General features: G+C 48.5%; 1 protein-coding gene across 1 annotated transcript; it reads left to right on the top strand.

Moving 5' to 3' along the window:
- The first annotated feature begins 38 nt into the window (after positions 1-38).
- EMC8 (ER membrane protein complex subunit 8) lies at positions 39-18,754 on the top strand. The gene is made up of 5 exons (XM_053553923.1): positions 39-534; positions 8,810-8,886; positions 15,928-15,997; positions 17,611-17,705; positions 18,205-18,754. Exons 1-5 carry the CDS (start codon positions 304-306, stop codon positions 18,362-18,364), a joined length of 633 nt encoding a protein of 210 aa, XP_053409898.1. The 5' UTR covers positions 39-303; the 3' UTR covers positions 18,365-18,754.
- Positions 18,755-19,879: the final 1,125 nt, after the last annotated feature.

Here is a 19,879-nt window from a genome sequence, read left to right as displayed (position 1 = left end):
AGGAGGGGCGCGACGCGAGCGTCGTAAAACGCCGTGCCGGGCTGCTTTTCGGCAGGCGCCGGAGGGACCGCTTTCCGGCGGCGACCGGCGAGAGGCGCGAGCGGAGTGTGAGGCGGCGGCTTCCCGGAGGAGTCGAGGCCCGAACGGGGCCGGGCCTGTGTGCGGGCCCCCGCCAGCCCGTGGCCGCGCCGGGCAGTCGCCGCCGCCTCGTCCTGCTTCTTCGCTGAGGCGCCACGCTGCCGAGCAGCGGGTCCAGGCCTCAGCCGCTCGCCCAGGGGCCTCCGGGGCCCTCCCGGGCTCAGCATGCCCGGGGTGAAGCTGACCACCCAGGCCTACTGCAAGATGGTGCTGCACGGTGCCAAGTACCCGCACTGCGCCGTCAACGGACTCCTGGTGGCCGAGAAGCAGAAGCCGCGCAAGGACCATCTCCCCCTGGGCGGCCCGGGCGCCCACCACACCCTCTTCGTGGACTGTATCCCCCTTTTCCACGGCACGCTGGCCCTCGCCCCCATGCTGGAGGTGGCTCTCACCCTGGTAAGCAGGTGGCTGTCAACCTGTCCTCCCCTCGGAGTCGGCCGGGAGGAAACTGGTCTTGCGGCCGACTTCCTGCAGGCATCTAGGATCCACTCCCTACCTGGGGTCACCGTGGCCCAGGAACGGGACGACCCACGAAGGCTTCAGGTCTTGGCCTTGCTCTTGGCGCTCAACAAATGGCAGCTTGTAGTAGCAGGAGTCGTGGCGACTTTAGCCGCTGTGGATGCTTTGAGAGACGCTGTAGGCGGCGACTTGTACGTTACATTTTCAGAAATTAGTTATCTTTTATTGCAACAAACTAGTGTTAACTAGATAAGGATTTTGAGTTGCTGAAAGTTTTCGTGTTGTTTCCGCACCTTTGCAGTCACAACTCCATATCCGACGTGGGTGTGAGCTCTTTGGGGGTTGGTACTCGGGAATTAGGGCAGCCTTGACATCTGGGGCCCTGCGTCCCCGGGAATGTGCTTGAGCTTTACATAAGGAGAATTCTTCTGTTCTCCTTAGTGCTTAGCCACGTGCTATCTAGAAGGCTTCTGTGATTTTAAAAGCTGAGAAATTTTTGTGAAGTTAAAAGGCAGGAGCCGATGATCCACCCAACAAGCTCTTCGTGTGGCTCCCAGTGACTGCTTTATTGAAAGTACAAGGGGGAAAAGAAGATTTAGCATACAATTAAAACTAGCTCGTAATTGAATTTGAGGCAGTAGGTTTTCTGTTGAGGTGATCAATAAAGGCGGGGGAAGGACTGAATTTCATTGAGTTGTTAACACCAATAAGTAATAAACTGTAGCCTCAGACCTGTCCACCTTAGCTGAAGTGCTGTTTTCCATTTAAGAATGAACTTTGATGCTAAAAAATATTAACTCATACATACAAGAAGTAAATTTGAGCAAGTATAGGTAGAAATCATTTCTCCATGCCTCTAACCCCAAAAATGAAGCCATTCCATGGAAGTAAAGAAAATTTTTTAAAAAGCCATTTCATAATTTACCTGATTATGACACCCAATTGGATTCTTGGCACACAAAAAGTACCTTTGGGCATAGGTTCCTGGCCTAAGGTTACTGAGCTCATCCTTGAGTGCCTGTTAAAGTAAACTGAAGTCGTTGGGTGAATTTCTGGGCAGGAGACAGATGATAATAGTAGATGGTATATATCAAATCACCCATTTTATTGCTGCCAGTACTGAAACATCACTGGGGACGGTGTGTGTATCTTTTAATCCAGATCTTTGTAACCACTTGTCTTAATTGTTCTGTTATCAAGGGAATTGCAGGGTGATTGGATATGTGAAATTCACTGACTTGCAGAGAACTAGACTCATCACTAGCTGTTTTATGCAGGATTGTCCAGTTCTATAGTAAACGTTTGTGGGCTTTGGGTCTGGATCAAACACAGAACCTGGTCCCTGCTTAGCAGTTGATCTTGCAGCAAGCACCACAAATAAGTCCCACAGGTAGGGATAAGTAAAAAGTGGTCAGGAATTCAAGAGAAGAGGCAGCTAACCAGGGTAGGGGGGCCCAGAGGGAGTGATACACACATAGTAGGCCAGCGCCAGTAATCCAGGAGGTAGGCAGAGGAAGGGAGAGCATTTGAGTCTGGAGACCACCATGTGCAAAGACCAGGAGAAAACAGCAGTAGGCAGGAAAGGAGAAGATGTTTGGGGAGAGCTAGAGGCTGGAGTGCAAAAGGACAGAGAAGTGAGCAGTGGACAGATTGCTTTGTAGGGGACCTTGTAGGTCATGCAGAGGCATTTGGGCACCATCTTGAAGAAACACAGAAGCCTCTAGAGGAGAGTTGCATGATCGGATTTATGTCTTCAGTGATAGCTCTAGCCTCCCATGAAGTGGATCTTGGAGACTGGGGTACATGCAAGAGTCGAGGCCGGGAAGTGGCTGAACTGAGTGCAGTATGGATGCAGAGAAGGGGACAGATAGAAGAGGGCAGGAGGGAGCGTCAACAGGACTCAGCGGCTAGCCGTGCTTAGACCTGGGGAAAGGAGGTGAGGCTGACATGGATTTCTGGCTTAGGCACTGGAAGGATAGTGTGGGGGTGTCACTCATTGCAGGAACAGAGGCAGAGAAGCAGATTTGGAGGAGAGGAGATTGATTCCACTTGGGACTTGTTGAGTTTGAGACGTTGAAATGAAGAAGTCCTAGTGTTGAATGCTGAGAAATGGGTATGGAGTAAGAAGATAGGCCAGAGACAATATTGAGAGCCAGCAGCTTCTCAGTGACTTTTGAACTCCTGACAACAAGTCATACTGCCTGGGGACAGTGTGGAGTGAGCAGCCCGCAGAACTGGCTTTTATAGAGTAGGTGAAGGAAGCAGACTCTCAGGGTAACCCAGGAACAGCCAGCAGGGTAGGAGGAAAAGGTATGCTACATTAATAGCCATCTAAAATCCTATTGGAATACCTGGGAGCTTCTTTTTTTTTTTTTTTTTTGTAGAGACAGAGTCTCATTGTACCACCCTCGGGTAGAGTGCCGTGGCGTCACATGGCTCACAGCAACCTCTAACTCTTGGGCTTCCACGATTCTCTTGCCTCAGCCTCCCGAGCAGCTGGGACTACAGGCGCCCGCCACAACACCCGGCTATTTTTTTGTTGCAGTTTGGCCGGGGCTGGGTTTGAACCCGCCACCCTCGGCATATGGGGCCGGCGCCCTACTCACTGAGCCACAGGCGCCGCCCGCCTGGGAGCTTCTTAACAAACTTGAACCTCACTTGGAATGTCTAATATCACTTATTTTCTCATAAGTAACCTTTACAGAGTTAAAGGATTATGTTCCTATTATGGGATATAAATACAGTACTTGAGAAAATTAAACATACCAACTATAAACAACTGCATTTGAGTCACCAACACATAAATTTTCCCCGAGGAGCAGAGCTGCCTCCCAAACGACTTACCTGGGGAGGGAAGATGCCCAAAGGGACTTTGACTCCAAGAACTGAGGTTGCGCCACTGCCTCCAGCCTGAGAGTGAAAGGGCCGTGCAGGCCTGCCTTTCTAGTCCTGCTGGGCTGCTCTCCCAAACTCCCAACTTCAACACCTGCCCAGTGTTGCGCTGCAGCGTGGGAGGAGTCTCACATCCAGCAGCTGTTAGGTCCAAACTAGACTTCTTGCAGTCCCTTCTCAACAGCGAAAACAAACAGCCCAACTTTTGTCCTTGTGGTGATTGTACTGACTGTTATTGTAGTTGACAAATATGAAAAAGATGCCAATCCAGTACATGTGAAATGACTTTCAGAAGAGAGTTATGGAGGAAAATTCCCAATTTGAGAACATCTAAAAATTAAGCTATTTAAATGTATATCATTCACCTTTGACTTAGTGACTTGATAACCTGCAGGCAATGAAAATCTCAGGGTTTGGAGTCATAGCTAATCAGGTTATCAGCTATGGAAGATAATTATAACAAAGCATCTAATTCCTTGCAACTATAAATGAGGTCTTATTCTCATGGCTTTTCTATTCAGAGAGTTTCATATTGGAATTATTTTTAGTAGGTAGGAAAGACCAACTTGATATGCAGTCCATCAGAGGACACATTAGATTCCTTTGAACGGCTTTTCATTATAATTTTCCATTTTAAAAAAAATCCTTGCATTTCTGGGTGCTTTTTATTTTTTTTAAGTACTTATGTCTATTATCTTATTTATCCTTATAACCCTTTGACGTAGGTAGCAAAGGAATTATTTCTAATAGCAAAAACCCATAAAATGTTAGTAGGAAAATTAGCATAAATCTGCTGTTTCTCTGAGCCCTTTTTGTCCTTTTCCCCTTGGTTGATCTCCTAGCACTGTGGAGCAGCTTTCTGTTACGTTCTGCTCAGATGACGCAGACTATCTTACTTGCCGATTGGCCTAATCACCCCGATTTCAGGCCAAAAGTTCCTGCTGGGCCTGCTCTGTGCTCATTTGCATGGCTGCTTTTGTGACTCCCCCAAACCCACCTGCCCTCATGCCCTTTGCTCATCTCCAGAACATTCCTGGAGGGATGTGAGAGGGACCAGCTGCTCTGAGTCCTCCTTTCAGTCCTTTGCCCTGACCTTTGCCCTCTATTTCCATTGACTTCCAGAGCTCTTCTCTCATGGATCTGGCTCCTTTCCATTCAGTAGAATAATCAGCCACTGACTTGGGAAGGACATTTCCTTCTCAGCAAAAATAAGTCTTTCCACTTTTACACTTCAAGGACTGCTTTTTGCTACAAACAGGCAGGCCTAACAGGTTACCCTCAACTTGTTGGTAAGTGGTAAGTTTGGAAGAGATGCTCTTCTCAGAGGGGCTCGCTCATCAGATCCTCACAGGCCAACTTTATGGTTACCGAATAGCCACACAGAGCCGATAATGCCTGGAACATTGTAAAGTTCCTCACACATGCAGAGTGTTAGTAAGGCTGCTGAGAGAAGCTCCCTTCTCTGTGCAGTCTAAATGGGAGTAAGTGGGGTGGTCCCAGCCCTTCTGATAGTTCTCCTAGGTGTCTGAAACAGAGCAGGCAAAAAGTACATTGAACAAGGGTGACAGGCTCATGCCAAGGTGAAAGTGTCCTCCTTTTCCTCCAAAAAGTAAAATAAACTGCATAGGGATGCCTATATTCAGAGTCAGTTGTTCGAGGATTTTGGTGGGGGGAGGGTTGAGACAGAGTCTTACTCTGTCACCCTAGATTGAGTGCCATGGCATCATAGCTCACAGCAACCTCAAACTCTTGGATTCAAGCAGTCCTCCTGCCTCAGTCTCCCAAGTGGCTAGAACTACAGGCACCTGTCACTACGTCCACCTAGTTCTTCTATTTTTAGTAGAGAAAATAGAGACGGGTCTCACTCTGGCTCAGGCTGATCTTTAACGCCTGAGCTCAAGCAGTCCACCTGCCTTGGCCTCCCAGAGCTCTGAGATTATAGGCGTGATCCACCGCACCCAGCCCAAAGTCAGTTTTACTAAATTGGCAATGGGCTTCAGAGAGTTTTGTCCTTTTATTTTCATTCTGACTTTTCACAAGATATGTGATAGGTACATGGCAAGTTACATGGTTAGGAAAGAAAAATAGAAACAGGTTCCTTGGGAACAAAGGTCAGAACTGCTTCAGTTCTTCTGCCTTGTGTCGCCTCGCTTGGGAGGAAACAAGTTACCTTGACTGGGTAGGCTGCTACTCACGTCCACGGTGACTGTTCATAGATAAGCCATGTGGGCTACTGTAGATTCAAAAGCCACTTGAAACCTGCCTGCCCACCCTAACCCCCACCTGTCCAGAACCTCTCATCCCCTTCCACTCCCAAACTCATATGATGCCCAGTTCCACGTTCTAGATTAGCAACGAAAACTCTGCCTTTCTCATTAAAACTTATTCTCCCTCCCACTGTAAGCTGAAGGCCTGGTCCACCTCCAACTCCTGGCTTCTATACTGTCCACTCCTCAGTTGGTGGACAGGTCGTGTGTGCCCATCACAGAATAACTTAGGTTTTTGTTTGTTTGTTTGTTTGAGTCAGAATTTCAGTTTTTCGCCCTCGGTAGAGTGCTATGGCGTCATAGCTCACAGCAACCTCAAACTCTTGGGCTTGAATGATTCTCTGGCCTCAGCCTCCCAAGTAGCTGGTACTACAGGCACCCACCACAGCACCCAGTTATTTTTAGAGACGGGATCTTGCTCTGGTTCAGGCTGGTCTTGAACCCATGAGCTCAGGCAGTCCACCCACCTCAGCCTCCCAAGTGCTGGTGTGAGCCACGGCACCTGGCCAAACTTGGTTATTCTTGCGTGGGTCATTCAGAAGTTTCTAAAGTCAGGCTGGGGCTTTTGTGACCTGGTTCACTTTAAGGGCAGCCACTTCAAAGAGTTCTAAGTAAAAGTTTCAGTCCTGACGTTTCTTCTGCTGGAATATGCTTGAGGCTTTGGAGTTTTTCGTACAGGAATTTGCCCTTTAGCAGGCGAAGCATGGGTTGGGGTATACATTGTGTGTGTCTGTCACAGGAACTGTCCTTTTTATGGGTGCTTTCTGTGCTCTGGTAACCGACACAATGTGTGTTTGCTACAGTGTGAGCCCAAGAAAGGGGTGTGGGAACCAGCTCCAGCTGCTTGCTAGAGAGTTCTGCCGGCGTCATCAGGACATTGTAGAAAATTAAAACTTGTCCTATCTTTTTTCTTTTTCCTTCAAATTCCTGGACTCAGGCAATCCTCCTGCCTCAATGCACTCCTGTGCCACTGTGACCAGCTAATTTTCCTATTTTTTGTAGAGGCACGGTTTTGCTGTTGCTCAGGCTGGTCTTGAACTTCTGGCCTCACGTAATTTTCCTGCCTCTGCCCCAAAGTGTTGAGATTATAGGCATGAGCTTACACATCCAGCCCTGGTCCTGTCCTATAGTAAATGTAGCATAGCTGTGGTCACCCCAAAAGATGTCTACATCCTGATTCCCAGGCTTTACATGCAAAAGGAACTTTGCAGGTGTGCTTAAGTTAAGGATCTTGGGCAGGGGTCCTCAAACTGCAGCCCGCGGGCCACATGAGGCGATGTGATTGTATTTGTTCCCGTTTTGTTTTTTTACTTCAAAATAAGATATGTGCAGTGTGCATAAGAATTTGTTCATAGTTTTTTTTAAACTGTACTCCAGCCCTCCAACGGTCTGAGGGACAGTGAACTGGCCCCCTGTGTAAAAAGTTTGAGGACACCTGCTCTGAGAGGGTTACCCTGGGTATTCTGTGTAGGCCTGGGTAAGAGGGAAGGGCATGGGTGATGGAAGCGGAGGTTAGACTGATGGGCTGTGGAACCAGGGACACCTGGACTGGAGGATAGGGCTGCCCAGTGGGGACACACTCAAGGCCAGCCTGTGACTGGAGACCCAAGGTTGGGAATGTAACACAAAAGGGTCAGCTACTCAGGACAGGGCCAGATCCAAAATTTGGAGCTGGGACTTTTGACAGTGCATGGAGATAACTTTGTTCTATGCAACAATAGACCGTCTCCAGAACCTATTCCATTAACAGATGATAGAAACATAATATAAGTGATTTGCATCTCCAAAGCCACAGTGATAAAGCCATTTTGGGACATAAACTTGATCTTTTGAGTGGGTGACCAGAACATCCAGTTGGTTCAGTGAGCCCAGCTAGTTTTGAATGGTAATTCATGAGCTCTTAGAAGGCCAGAAATATTCCCTGTGTAAGTGAGGGACCCGTGGGTGCAATGTCTTATAATGTCTGCTTCTAGTCGCAAATTAGACTGTTTCAGGGCAGAACCAGAATTCAGGGAAAAGAGCAATAAATCTGTGTTGTTGTTGTTGTTTTAAAAAGCACATTTTTGACCAAGTTAATTTACTTCAAAAAAACAAGTAAGGTATCAATTTTGTTTCCTCTTCTGCAAACTGAGAATAGAATCTATTGCAGTGTATTAAAATTCCATTTTGGCAAAACAGGATGACCTTTTGTTGTTTTTAATAATGGTATTAGGCCTGCAGGAAGCTAAATCTGATGGGAGAAAAGTGGTATTATAAAACAGAACAAAAAACTTTTAGGTTCTAGCACCACGCTCCCATGTAAAAGCACCCCACTGGGAATTAAGAGCGTATGTATGTGTGTCCCTGCTGCCCGTGTACCTACCTTGTGCAAACTCAGAACCTTTCTGAGCTTCACTTTCCTTAACTATGAAGGATTGATTTTTTTCTTTTTATTTTTTTTTTTTTGTCAGAGTCTCACTTTATTGCTCGGGCTAGCGTGCCATGGCGTCAGCCTAGCTCACAACAACCTCAAACTGCTAGGCTCAAGGGATCCTACTGCCTCGGCCTCCCAGAGTGCTAAGATTACAGGCCTGAGCCCTTCACACCCAGCCCTAAAGGACTGATTTAACAATCTTAAGGATTTCTCAAGTCCTAGAATGCCCCAGTTTTTTACATTGTAAGAGGAGGTGGGTAAAGGTCATCTCCTGCTCCTCTGCCACTCTCCACTGCGCTGTTCCCATTTCATGCCTGTGGTGGGGGCCTGGTGGGAGTGGGGAAGGAGATAACGTCTCCAGTTCAAGGTCCCACCCCTGCCAAGCAGTACAGGGTCCTGTCCAGAGAAAGATGCCCTGTCCCTGGGACAGTAAGGGGCTGGCCCTTCTGTGTTTTCTGTGACCTTGGTGTGATTTAGTTTTTTTTCTTTGAGTCATAGCCTTTCTTCTGGGAAGAAAGATAGAAGATTATATCATGTTTCGTCCCAGCATGTGGGGGGAGGGGTTTCCTTTGGTTTTTGAGACTTGATATTTAAGGGAAAATCATTCATCTTTTCTTCCCAATTTTTGTTCCTCTTTCAGATTGATTCATGGTGCAAAGATAATAGCTATGTGATTGCTGGTTATTATCAAGCTAATGAACGAGTGAAGGATGCCAGGTATGTCACTGCAGAAACCCTCTGTGGGCTGGAAGACGAGCAGAGCAGTCCCCAGGAGCCGTCTGACCCTCGCTGGGCTCCAGACACACACTCTGTTTGGCCCACGCCTCTCCCACCCTCTCATAGGATTGTTTATAGGATGTGAGGGGAACTGTGGTGTGGATAATTACAAATAGCAGAAATCCCAAACATTTATATTAACGATGGGATACTGTCTTGTATCTTCTTTATTTTGCTTGAGGGAATTCATACGAGGCAAATGAAGTTAGGGCCTTAGGTTTTGGTCCTTGCTCTCTGCCTTGCCTCCCATGTCCAGACTAGGAATGAGGTCAAGCAGAACCTCGGGAAGGAATACTGCTTGCTTTGGGGGTCAGTAAAACATCTTTAGGGGGGTTAAAAAAAAAAACATCTTTAGGTTTGGGGCTGTTAGGGTCTGGTACTATGATGAGAATGGTGTGCGTGTTTGCTGCTTCCTTTGTCTTAGCTCCTAATGGTTTTCACTAATGAGCAGAGCTGAGGATTTTGCTCTATCTCTGCATCAATCTTGGTTCCAAAAGAAGATACACAGGAAACATTCATGTCAGGATAATTTGAGGAGGGTTAGTAAATGGGCTGTTCACAAAGGTAGGCATCAGTGAAGAGAACTCGTAAGAGGGTCCTGTGGTGACCAAAGCTAGTGACAACAGCTGTCTCTGCCTTCAGCCTGGTGGGCGGGGAGGAAGGGCTGGGTAAAGAAGTTCACCGAGAGGAGCCCTTTCCCGTGACCAAGGCACACAGCCAGCCTGACGGGACTCCCTCAGGGGAGGGTGGCCCAGAGCAGCCTCTCTTCCACTCCCATGATGTCTTCAAGGTCTTTCCTTTGGCTGAAACCAGCCAGAAGCCAGAGAAAAAGGTGGAAAGTGTCCCCCACAGCATTTAATGGGGGCACACGCTTAGTGTTCCCTGACATGCTTTCCTCACATCAGAGCCGCAGACGCCAGTATCTGGGGAATAGAGGTAGTGGGGATCCCTGGAGTAAGGTCCGCCTGCTCATCACCGCAGGGACGGCGAGCTTGAGTGCTTACGCCCTTCAGAAACATGGTGTCTTATCCTTGGAGGGGGGGTCCAGGCACGGGACTCTGAGGGGGGCAGTTAGCCAGGAGGCATTGGGCTCAAAGTCCTTTGACAGGCCTGCTGGGGGGCAGTTCGGGACACATCAGAACCCAGTGCTCACTGGCTCTTCTGCTTTTCCCACCACCTCTCTGTTCTTCCTCTGAGTCCACAGGGGGCACTTGCTCTCCCTTCGGAGCATCTCTTAGTAACCTCAGCCCTTCTGGGCCCCCTCTGATATCACCTGCCTCCCTTGTACTGATGACTCACTGTCTCCCTGCTCTTCTGTGAGCAGAGGGTACACACAGGCCATGTCTGTCTCAGACTTGGTACAAGGGTGACTAGGTGTGGGCCATGACCCCATGCACCTGAGTGAATATGGAAGAGAGCAAACACCGTCTCTGCTGTGTGAGGCGGTGGCTGTGTGGGAGGGTGTGTAGGGGGTACTTACACCTGCTGGTATAATCCAAGATGCCCCCAGGGCACTGTGTCCTTTGAACTGAGACTTTGAGAGTAGGCAAAGTCTTGGCAAGTGCAGATTTGGAGACCAGGAGGTCAGAAGCGTCCCTGGTTGGGATAGCATAAAGAAGACGCAGGTGGGAATGTGGTGGGAGCAGGGGGTGCTAGGAAGTGAAGCTGCACAGGCTGGGTGGGCCACACCTGAGGGTTTCTCTGTGTGCAAAGCATTTTGAACTTCGTCTTGTGAGCAGCTTGAGGTGTCCCTGCAGGAGAGTGTACTGAGCAGTGTCTCCCACAGCTCCTGTTGCAGAGGGAGAGGAGCCTAGGCAAGAGGAGATAGCGCTAGATTGTCATGTCAGCACAGATACCTCCCTTCCTTAACCCCCCAACCCGCGCCTTACATGGCTGCCCAAATGGGCAGAGCACACAGGCCCTCTTCACCACGTGTCCCTCATTGGGCACACCATCCTTGTCTTCCTGTTTCCATGCTGACCTCATTCTAGCTCTGCCTGAGCTATCTATGCAGACACACCATTTTCTTTCTATTCAAGCCTTCACCTACAACATCCCTCTTCCTCACCAAGTCCACATTCCTTCATCTGCTCACTTGGATTTTGTGCATTTTCCCATTGATGTTGATCTTCAAGTACATTCTAGGCAGCCATTTGTCAGATCTGTAGAGATGATTAAACATTAGGCTGTCCTTGAATAAGGAGCCCACCTCCAGTGTGAACCAGCCTTGGGCTCTGTTGGGGTCATCCTGTTTAATCTTAACAGCAGTGTGCATATGAAGAAACTAGCCAGATAGGGTAGAGACAGGCCGCACAGTTGGGGAGCTCAGGGGCTAGGGCCACACTATCTTCTTTCTTAAATACTATCGTTTCTACCTGGAAGCCACTCCCTTCCCTCTTCTACCAGAGCTAGCTTAAAATCTACTTTCTGTTCTAGAAATAACTTATCACCTGATCAACAGTGTCTCACAGCATAAGATTTGGAGCTAGATGGATGTGGATTCAAATTCTGGGTGACTCACTGATGAACTTCCTTGAACCTCAGTTGTTCTGTCTGTAAAGTGGAGCCAAAGCTTGTGCTTCGAGAGAGTGGGAGCAAAGACAGAAGGAAACAGAGGGTGGTGCCTGTGGCTCAAAGAGTAGGGCGCCAGCTGCACATATGGAGGATAGTAGGTTCAAACTCAGCCCAGCAAAAAATAGCCGGGTGTTGTGGCAGGCACCTGTAGTCCCAGCTACTCGGGAGGCTGAGGCAAGAGAATCACTTAAGCCCAAGAGTTGGAGGTTGCTGTGAGCTGTGACACCACGGCACTCTACCCTCTACCGAGGGCGACAAAAAACAGAAGGAAATAGCATGGGATGTGTTAGCCTGGGGCTTGGTTCAGAGTAGGTGCTGTGTACATTTTTTTTTTTCTTAATTTTTTATTTTTTATTTATTTATTTATTTTTGGCCGGGCCTAGGTTCGAACCTGCCACCTCCGGCATATGGGACTGGCGCCCTACTCCTTGAGCTACAGGCGCCGCCCTGCTGTGTACATTTTTTTAAAATGGGATTATTCCATCAGTGTTTTAACGTGTATATATAACTTGTGTACCCACAAGTTAGGGGCTCACAATGACGTAGACTTCAGGTCTTTGCATTTTGCTTTAGTGTATTGTTTCATGGCATTTTGTTTAGTGATTACCATCTATGTGGCCATATCTCAGCACCTTGCAGAGTGCCTTGGCCTGGGGCAGAGGCTCAGTGACGACCCTTAGCTGCAGACAGTAAGATGCCAACTGCATCTGCAGGCCTGACTCCGTGCTGGTGGGAATAGGGGACTCACAAAATGGTCTCTGTCCTCGGGGGGGCCAGCCGTGTGATTGGGCAGCTGACTCTTCATAGGAAAAGGCAGCTGGCACAGACTGGTAGGAATCACAGTGCTGATCTGAATATCCTAATGTGAGTCTTACGTTAAAAGGAGTGAGGTAGGGCGGCGCCTGTGGCTCAAGGAGTAGGGCGCCGGTACCATATGCCAGAGGTGGCGGGTTCAAACCTAGCCCTGGCCACAATCCAAAAAAAGAAAAATAAATTAAGTCTGTACTTTAAAAAAAAAAAAAAGGAGTGAGGTAGATCAGTATTTAAGATGACATGCATAATACAAGAAAAGTGGGCGACTCTTTCAAATACTTTGACAACTCATTAACTACAAATTTTTAACTTTTTTCCTAAGAATGAATTTTAAATTTGAGTTCTTAGGCATCTCAAATGGTAGCTTTTTTTGTTTTTTTTTTGTAGAGACAGAGTCTCACTTTATGGCCCTCGGTAGAGTGCTGTGGCCTCACACAGCTCACAGCAACCTCCAACTCCAGGGCTTAAGCGATTCTCTTGCCTCAGCCTCCCGAGTAGCTGGGACTACAGGCACCCACCACAACGCCCGGCTATTTTTTGGTTGCAGTTTGGCTGGGGCCAGGTTTGAACCCGCCACCCTCGGTATATGGGGCCGGTGCTTTACCGACTGAGCCACAGGCGCCGCCCGGTAGTTTTTGTTTTTAATCAATGTTTCTTGGCCCTCCTCTCAGTAAAGTCACCAACTAGTATGATAATGGTTAGAAACAAAAGCTTTGTAAATTTCACAGCCAGAGGCTCTGCCTTTTCCCTTACAAGTCCCTGGAAGGTCGAGCACTTAGCAGGTGCCAGTTTCCTTCTCTCTGCACAAAAAGATTGAGATAATTGGGGCCAGTAAAGATACAGGAGTGCTCTGTGCTGTGTCTGGTAAGATCATGCAGGAGTGGGGTGCAGGGTAAGTGGACAGCCTCCTCCCAGGGCCCAGTCCCTGCTTGTCAGCGTCTGCCGTTGGAGCTCTGGGGACTTGGCACTCACAAATTCCTGTCAGCTCAGTGAGGTACCACCTTCAGTTTGACCGAGGATCTTATTAACTTCTATTTTATTTTTTTTTCTTTTGTTTGTTCATTTATTTAAAACAGAGTCTCACTGTCTCACCCCAAGTAGAGTACCATGGGGTTGTAGCTCACAGCAACCTCAGACTCCTGGGCTCAGGTGATCCTCCTGTCTCAGCCTCTCGAGTAGCTGGGAGTACTCCACAACACCTGGCTAATTTTTCTATTTTTTAGTAGAGACAGGGTCTCACTCTTACTCAGGCCAGTCTAGAACTCCTCAGCTTGAGTAATCCACCTGTCTTGACCTCCCAGAGTGCTGGGATTACAGGCATAGCCACCATGCCAGATTATTAATAAGCTTTTTTCAGAGCAATCACAAGGGAAGAACTATAATTATATACTGTATTTATTTAAATAAGTTCACAGTAATCGGTGTACTTTTATGCCTGTTAAGAAATATATATGGCGGCTTGATGCCCATAGCACAGTGGTTACGGTGCCAGCCACATGCACTGAGGATGGCGGGTTCAAATACAGCCCAGTCCAAGTAAACAACTGCAACAAAAAGATAGCCGGGCGTTGTGGTGGGCATCTGTAGTCCCAGCTACTTGAGGTTACTGTGAGCTGTGACGCTACAGCACTCTACGGAGACTCATAGTGAGACTCCGTCTCAAAAAAAAAAAAAGAAGAAGTAATATATATGCCTCATTTTCTGCTCAAAAAGCTAAACTTCTGATTATATAGGAAAGTAAGATGCACAAAAAGAAAGCTCCATGCTGAAGATTCTGTGTTGAAGAGCACTTTAGAAATAAAGTCTCAGAATGAGACGAGGACAGTGAGGAGGCTGCTTAGAGAGGGTGGCATGTCTTCTGGGCACTGAAAGATGGGAAGGAATTTAATAAGAGCTTGGTCTGGAAGGTCAAACAGAACAGTGTGAATCAAACTAGAAGAGTATGTGAGGGAGACAGCACGTAGGTAGACAGTTATGCTGAATTGAAAGACACAGAACATTGACTCTGTGAATCAGAAAGGCAGCTAGGTCCACTGTGAGAAAGGCCTGGCCTGGCCAGGCACAGAGGCTCACTCCTGTAATCCCAGCACTCTGGGGGGCTGAGGCAGGTGGATCCCTTGCGCTCAGGAGTTGTAGATCAGCCTGAGCAACAGCAAGACACTGTCTATACTAAAAATAGAAAAATGAGCCAGGCATTGTGGTGGCTACCTGTAGTCCCAGCTACTCAGGAGGCTGAGGCAGGAGTCTCGAGGTTGAGCCCAGCAGTCTGAGGTTGCTGTGAGCTAGGCTGACACCACAGCACTCTGGCCTGGACAACAGATGAGAACCTACCTCATAAAGAAAAAAACCCTGGGTGGCATAATGTTACGTGCAGTGTTGAGTGGTGTATGTGGGTTTGTGAGCAACAGGGGATATGATGGAAGTTCCGTTTTAGGAAATTTGACCTAAGGAGAGTTTTCAGGATATGGTAGATAATCTTCCAGTCAGGAAGTGATTTCAGCAACCTGTTCCTAAGCCTCCTGAGCAAGATGAGTGCAAGGAGGGTGAGAGGGTCCAGCATAAGGAAAGAACCTCCAGCGGCTGGTAAGGAAGGAGAGCAGAGCGGAGAAGGCAGCCTCAGCTCAGAGAAACTACAAGTGGGCCTGCGCAGGGTGCACTGCGACCAGAACCTTGGAGGGGGTGGCAGGCACTGCACCACTAGGCAGGGTTGGCAGAAGTCTGGGTGGTGACTTGCAGAGAGGAGGGGGTGGGTGGCAAGTTGCACAAAGCTGTGATAGGCGTGTGGAGCCAGAATGAAGCTTATTAAAGAAGTTTAAGAACTGGGATTGGGAGGGGAAGAGGAAAGTTGGGCAGAGGAGAAGGAACAAGTTCAACATTTTTTTCTCTTTCCCTGAATATAAAGATGCATACAGATTTGAAGGCAGACTTGGGGCTTGTAGAGAAAGAAGAGATGGAAGGCCCCTCCCGCACACTATAGGAGACCAGAGCAGGAGGGTGTGGGCTCCTCCATAATTAGCTCTGGTGATGATAGGGAGGGGTCATTCCTTAAGGCTGGGGAGGTAGCAGAAGCAGAGCCTTGCGGACACAGAGAAGATGTCAGGAAACTTAGGAGTTTTAAAAAATTTGTTAAAAAAGAAAAGCTGACTCAAAGCTGGGGGGCTACTTTGACTTGGTGCAGTAGTGCAGATGGAGAAGGGCAGGTGCAGAGACCTGCAGCCCACCCAGGGGCTGGTGAGCGCCCGGAGGTACCGGTTATCTGCATGCCCACGAGACCCTCCGCTGTGTCCCAGGGAGCCTTCCTATTTAGGAGATGCCCTGTCAAGGTCCCCTCTGTGGGGGCCTCCTGGCTGGATTGAGGCAGGGACCTGCTGTGGGTGTTGCACCACATTGCCAGACAGCATTTGCTGTGCTCACCACAGTCATCATTGTGGGGCTGCAGCCACCAAGAGCCCATTGAAAGAGGAGACACAGGCACACACGGCCTTTTGGCCCTGGGGTCTCTGTCAGTTCTTGGTGTGTTAGCTCTGTCTCACGAAGACGTGTTGAGCGGCACTACCTAGAGCACGGTAGCACTTACCAGCTCTCCTCTGGCAGTCCCAACCAGGTTGCAGAGAAGGTGGCCTCCAGAATCGCCGAGGGCTTCAGCGACACAGCTCTTGTCATGGTAAGATGCTCCGGTGCTGCTCACAGGATGGCTGCTTCCTCTTGCCGTCGTGGCACTTGGCTGTGCAGTCTCCTTTCCGTGGATACTTTGACTAATTTGTCTGCAATGGACCACTGCCCCCTCTCCCAGCATTCTCCCAACTACACACTTGAAGTTGTGGGCTGGCTATGGGTTGTGAAATGCTACGGTCACAGCACAAGGATGTCCAGTCGGGGGTGATCGCTTAAGTTCATGGTCCTCGGGGTGAGGCCTCCGTGCCCACAGCAGTAGCAGTACCTTAGAACTTACTAGAAGTGCCAGTTCTGAGCTGGGCACACTAGCTCATGCCTGTACTCCAAGCACTTTGGGAGGCCAAGACAGGAAGATGTTCAGGGCCAGCAATTTGAGATTAGCCTGGGCAACATAGTGAGACCCCATCTCTAAAACTAAAATCTATTACCTGGGTATGGTAGTACATGCTGCAGTCCCAGCTACTCAGGGGGCTGAAGTGGGAGGGTTGCTTGAGCCCAAGGGGTGAAGTTGCAGTGAGCTGTGATTGTGCCACTGTACTCCCTCCTGGGCAACAGGGTGAGACCCTGTCTCAAAAAAATTAATTAGTTGCCAGTTCCCAGGCCCCCACCCCAGACCCCACTGAATCAGAAACTGGGAGTGGGGCCAGCAGCGTTTGTGATGTGCCTTCCAGGTGATCCTGACACCCACACCACTGAGGACTACTGGTTACAGCCAGCACGGCCTCCAGGGATGCAGGGAAGGGGCAGGTCGGATGTGCAGGCAGATGACATTAAAAGCCTTGTTAAACAATCTTGATTCAGACAGAATTCTAAGAGTTCAGGAAGAAGTAAGGTTGGAAGGCTCCACTTTTGTGAAAAGACAATGAAGGGCAGCATCTATAGCCCAGTGGGTAGGGCACCAGCCACATACACGGGGGCTGGCGGGTTCAAACCCAGCCCAGGCCAGTTAAAACAACAATGACAACCGCAACAAAAAAAATAGCTGGGCGTTGTGGCAGGTGCCTGTGGTCCCAGCTACTTAGGAGGCTGAGGCAAGAGAATCACTTAAGCCTAAGAGTCTGAGGTTGCTGTAAGCTGTGACACCACAGCACTGTACCCAGGATGACAGCTTAAGACTCTGTCTCAAAGAAAAAAGAAAAAAACAATGAAGTACTTAATTATTTTCCTGCAAAATACACAGTTTGGGTTGGGTGCCCGTTGCTCAGTGGTTAGGGCACCAGCCACATGCACCAGGGCCGGTGGGTCCAAACCCAGCCTGGGCCTGCTAAACCAAAAAATATATATATAGCTGGGCATTGTGGTGGGCACCTGTAGTCCCAGCTGCTAGGGAGGCTGAGGCAAGAGATTCACTTGAGCCCAAGAGCTGGAGGTTGCTATAAGCTATGATGCCACAGCACTCTAGTGAGAGTGACAAAGTGAGACTGTCTCAATTAAAAAAATATGTATCTATATACACAGTTTGTCTCAGGTCTGGCTTTTGTGGAGTGATTCCACATGGCAGGAAGGAAGGGCTCCTGCCCTGGGCAGTGGTTGGACTTACTGCATTGAAAGCTCCACAGAGGTTCCTGTGACTCACTCTCGTGTCCTCTGCCCTGTCCTCAGGTGGATAACACCAAGTTTACGATGGACTGTGTAGCGCCTACGATCCACGTTTACGAGCACCATGAGAACAGGTGGCGGTGCAGGGACCCACACCAGTGAGTGCCCCGCACCCCGGCCACTGCTGCATCAGCATATTCTCTAGAGCGTCATACTGTGCACATTACCCGATCCTGGGGGACTGGGGCCTGTCAGGCTTCTGTGGGGGGAACTGAGTGGCACTCAAGAGTCTTCCCACCCCAGACCCTAGGGCACAAACACCCTTCCCAGGATTTACTTGTGGTCACTCAGAAAGCATCAGTCATCTGCCTCTTGTTTTTTCAGAATTCCCTTTGCAGAAAGCCCATCCCATTTTCTGATGCCTGTGTGTCGTATTCTTGGTAGACACCCTACGTGCTCCCAGGGTCCGTGTTCCACCTTGCTGCCACTGTGTGTTGTATTCTTGGTAGACACCCTACGTGCTCCCAGGGTCCGTGTTTTCAGCTTGCTGCCACCTTTTTTCTACTACTGTGCATGCACCTGGCCTTCTCAGTTCACACTCTTGAAGGCTGCTTGTTTTTGTTGTCAGAGGCTGACTTCTCTGTGTTTGACCCGTAGTGACTACTGCGAAGACTGGCCAGAGGCACAGAGGATTTTGGCCTCACTCCTGGACAGCCGGTCCTACGAAACGCTGGTGGATTTCGATAACCACCTGGATGACATTCGGAATGACTGGACAAATCCCGAGATCAATAAGGCTGTTCTGCACCTGTGCTAGGCGGACAGGCAGTGACCAGCCTGGGCAGCTCCACTGTGCTGAAGAAGAAACCTATTTTTAAATGTAAATAGAATATCTTGTAGTTTGTGTGGAAAGCTGAGAGTTTTAAGAAGTGGCATGTGCCTTGAAAAAAGGCAGGGTAGAGTGTTCCATCAGACATCTTTTAATGCAGAGTCTCTAGAAGGGTACAGACCGTCCAATCTGACCGTCCCTGTGGAGGTTTTCCCGGTTGTATGTTGCTATTATCTTCCACATCAAAGCTATTTCTGCTTGTCCAAGATTGTTCCTATTAAACAGTTTTAACTAACCTTTTATAATCTGGAGAGAATACTTTTTCAGGCTTATGAACTATCTTTAACAACAAAAAAAAAGACCACGTCTTATACTCCATTGAGTGTGTTTGTGAGTTTTTGTCCTGGCGGTTCAGTGTCACGCAGACATTCTGGGATGGGGCAGACGTGGCGTGCTGGTGAGAGGCTGTGTGCTGCTGTCTCGGCGGTCACACAGCAGGTCCATGCGTAGCGCTGTCCTGCTTGACGTTGACACAGGTGCAGTGATGTTGCACAGTAGGAGTGATACCACTGTCGCCTGCGAAACCTTTATCATTAAGGGTAAAAAGAAAAAACATCGTTGGTAACAAGAACATGGATGAGAGTGCTGTTCATTGCTTCTCAACCAACCAGAAAGCTTACAAACCTGCAAAACTGAGAAAGGAAAAATGGATTCCATGCCATGATTACCTTTAAAAAGCAAGACTCAATCCCAACTCCTAACTGACCTGCGTGGTCATCGAAATGGTTCTAACCTATGTCTGCAAAATAATAATTTCTTTTGTATTCAGAAAAAAACAAAACGTAAGACTCCCCAAGTTGCACAGAGCAATGTCTGTAATTTTTATACTTAGAACATTTGGTCACATTTTCTAATCCAATCTTAAGAAATTGATGGGGAAATTTATGGCTCCGTTGCCTTTTTTCCTTTCCATATGGATTAATTTGTATAAGAGTTCAGAGAACGGTACCTTTCCTGCTGTTGTCTTTGACTTCATGAAGGAAATTTGTAACAACCGATAGGACCTGTAGAAAGGTTTGTGATACAGCACTCGCTATTTTAACAAACAGTGAAAAAATTCAGATATTGCTTTACATGTCTATTATTTGATCTATCAAATTCTCTCTTCCCTGTTCTTCAAATACCTCTTTCCTTTAACTTTGTAAACTGACATTCTTTCGTGTGGGCAGCACAGAGAAAAAAGTGATGTAGGGCGCCCTCGGGGTTCCCCCTCTGCCCTTAGATTCCAGGACTGTCACAAATGGAGAGCAGCCAGCGGTCTAGTTCCCCGTGGGCTTGTGTCTGTCTGGAATGAAGGAGAACCACCTCTGGCTTCTGCCATACAAGAGCTGCCCTTTCCTATAACAGGAGTACCTGGCACATCTGGGTCAAAGTCTGGGGGGACTGGCAGAGCACTGGGAATCCAAGTGTGGCTAGGGCTGGTTTGGGGGCACTGGCAGAGCA

Source organism: Nycticebus coucang, chromosome 2 (genome assembly GCF_027406575.1).
Source record: "Nycticebus coucang isolate mNycCou1 chromosome 2, mNycCou1.pri, whole genome shotgun sequence".
NCBI classification, from domain to species: domain Eukaryota; kingdom Metazoa; phylum Chordata; class Mammalia; order Primates; family Lorisidae; genus Nycticebus; species Nycticebus coucang.
Note: the sequence above shows the minus strand (reverse complement) of the source record. Positions and strands in the feature narration are given on the sequence as shown.

Coding starts and splice junctions, on each gene's coding strand:
- EMC8 (XM_053553923.1), top strand. CDS start 304: ATGCCCGGGGTGAAGCTGACCACCCAGGCCTACTGCAAGATGGTGCTG. Junction 535..8,809: donor TGGAGGTGGCTCTCACCCTG/GTAAGCAGGTGG, acceptor TTCCTCTTTCAG/ATTGATTCATGGTGCAAAGA. Junction 15,998..17,610: donor GCGACACAGCTCTTGTCATG/GTAAGATGCTCC, acceptor CCCTGTCCTCAG/GTGGATAACACCAAGTTTAC.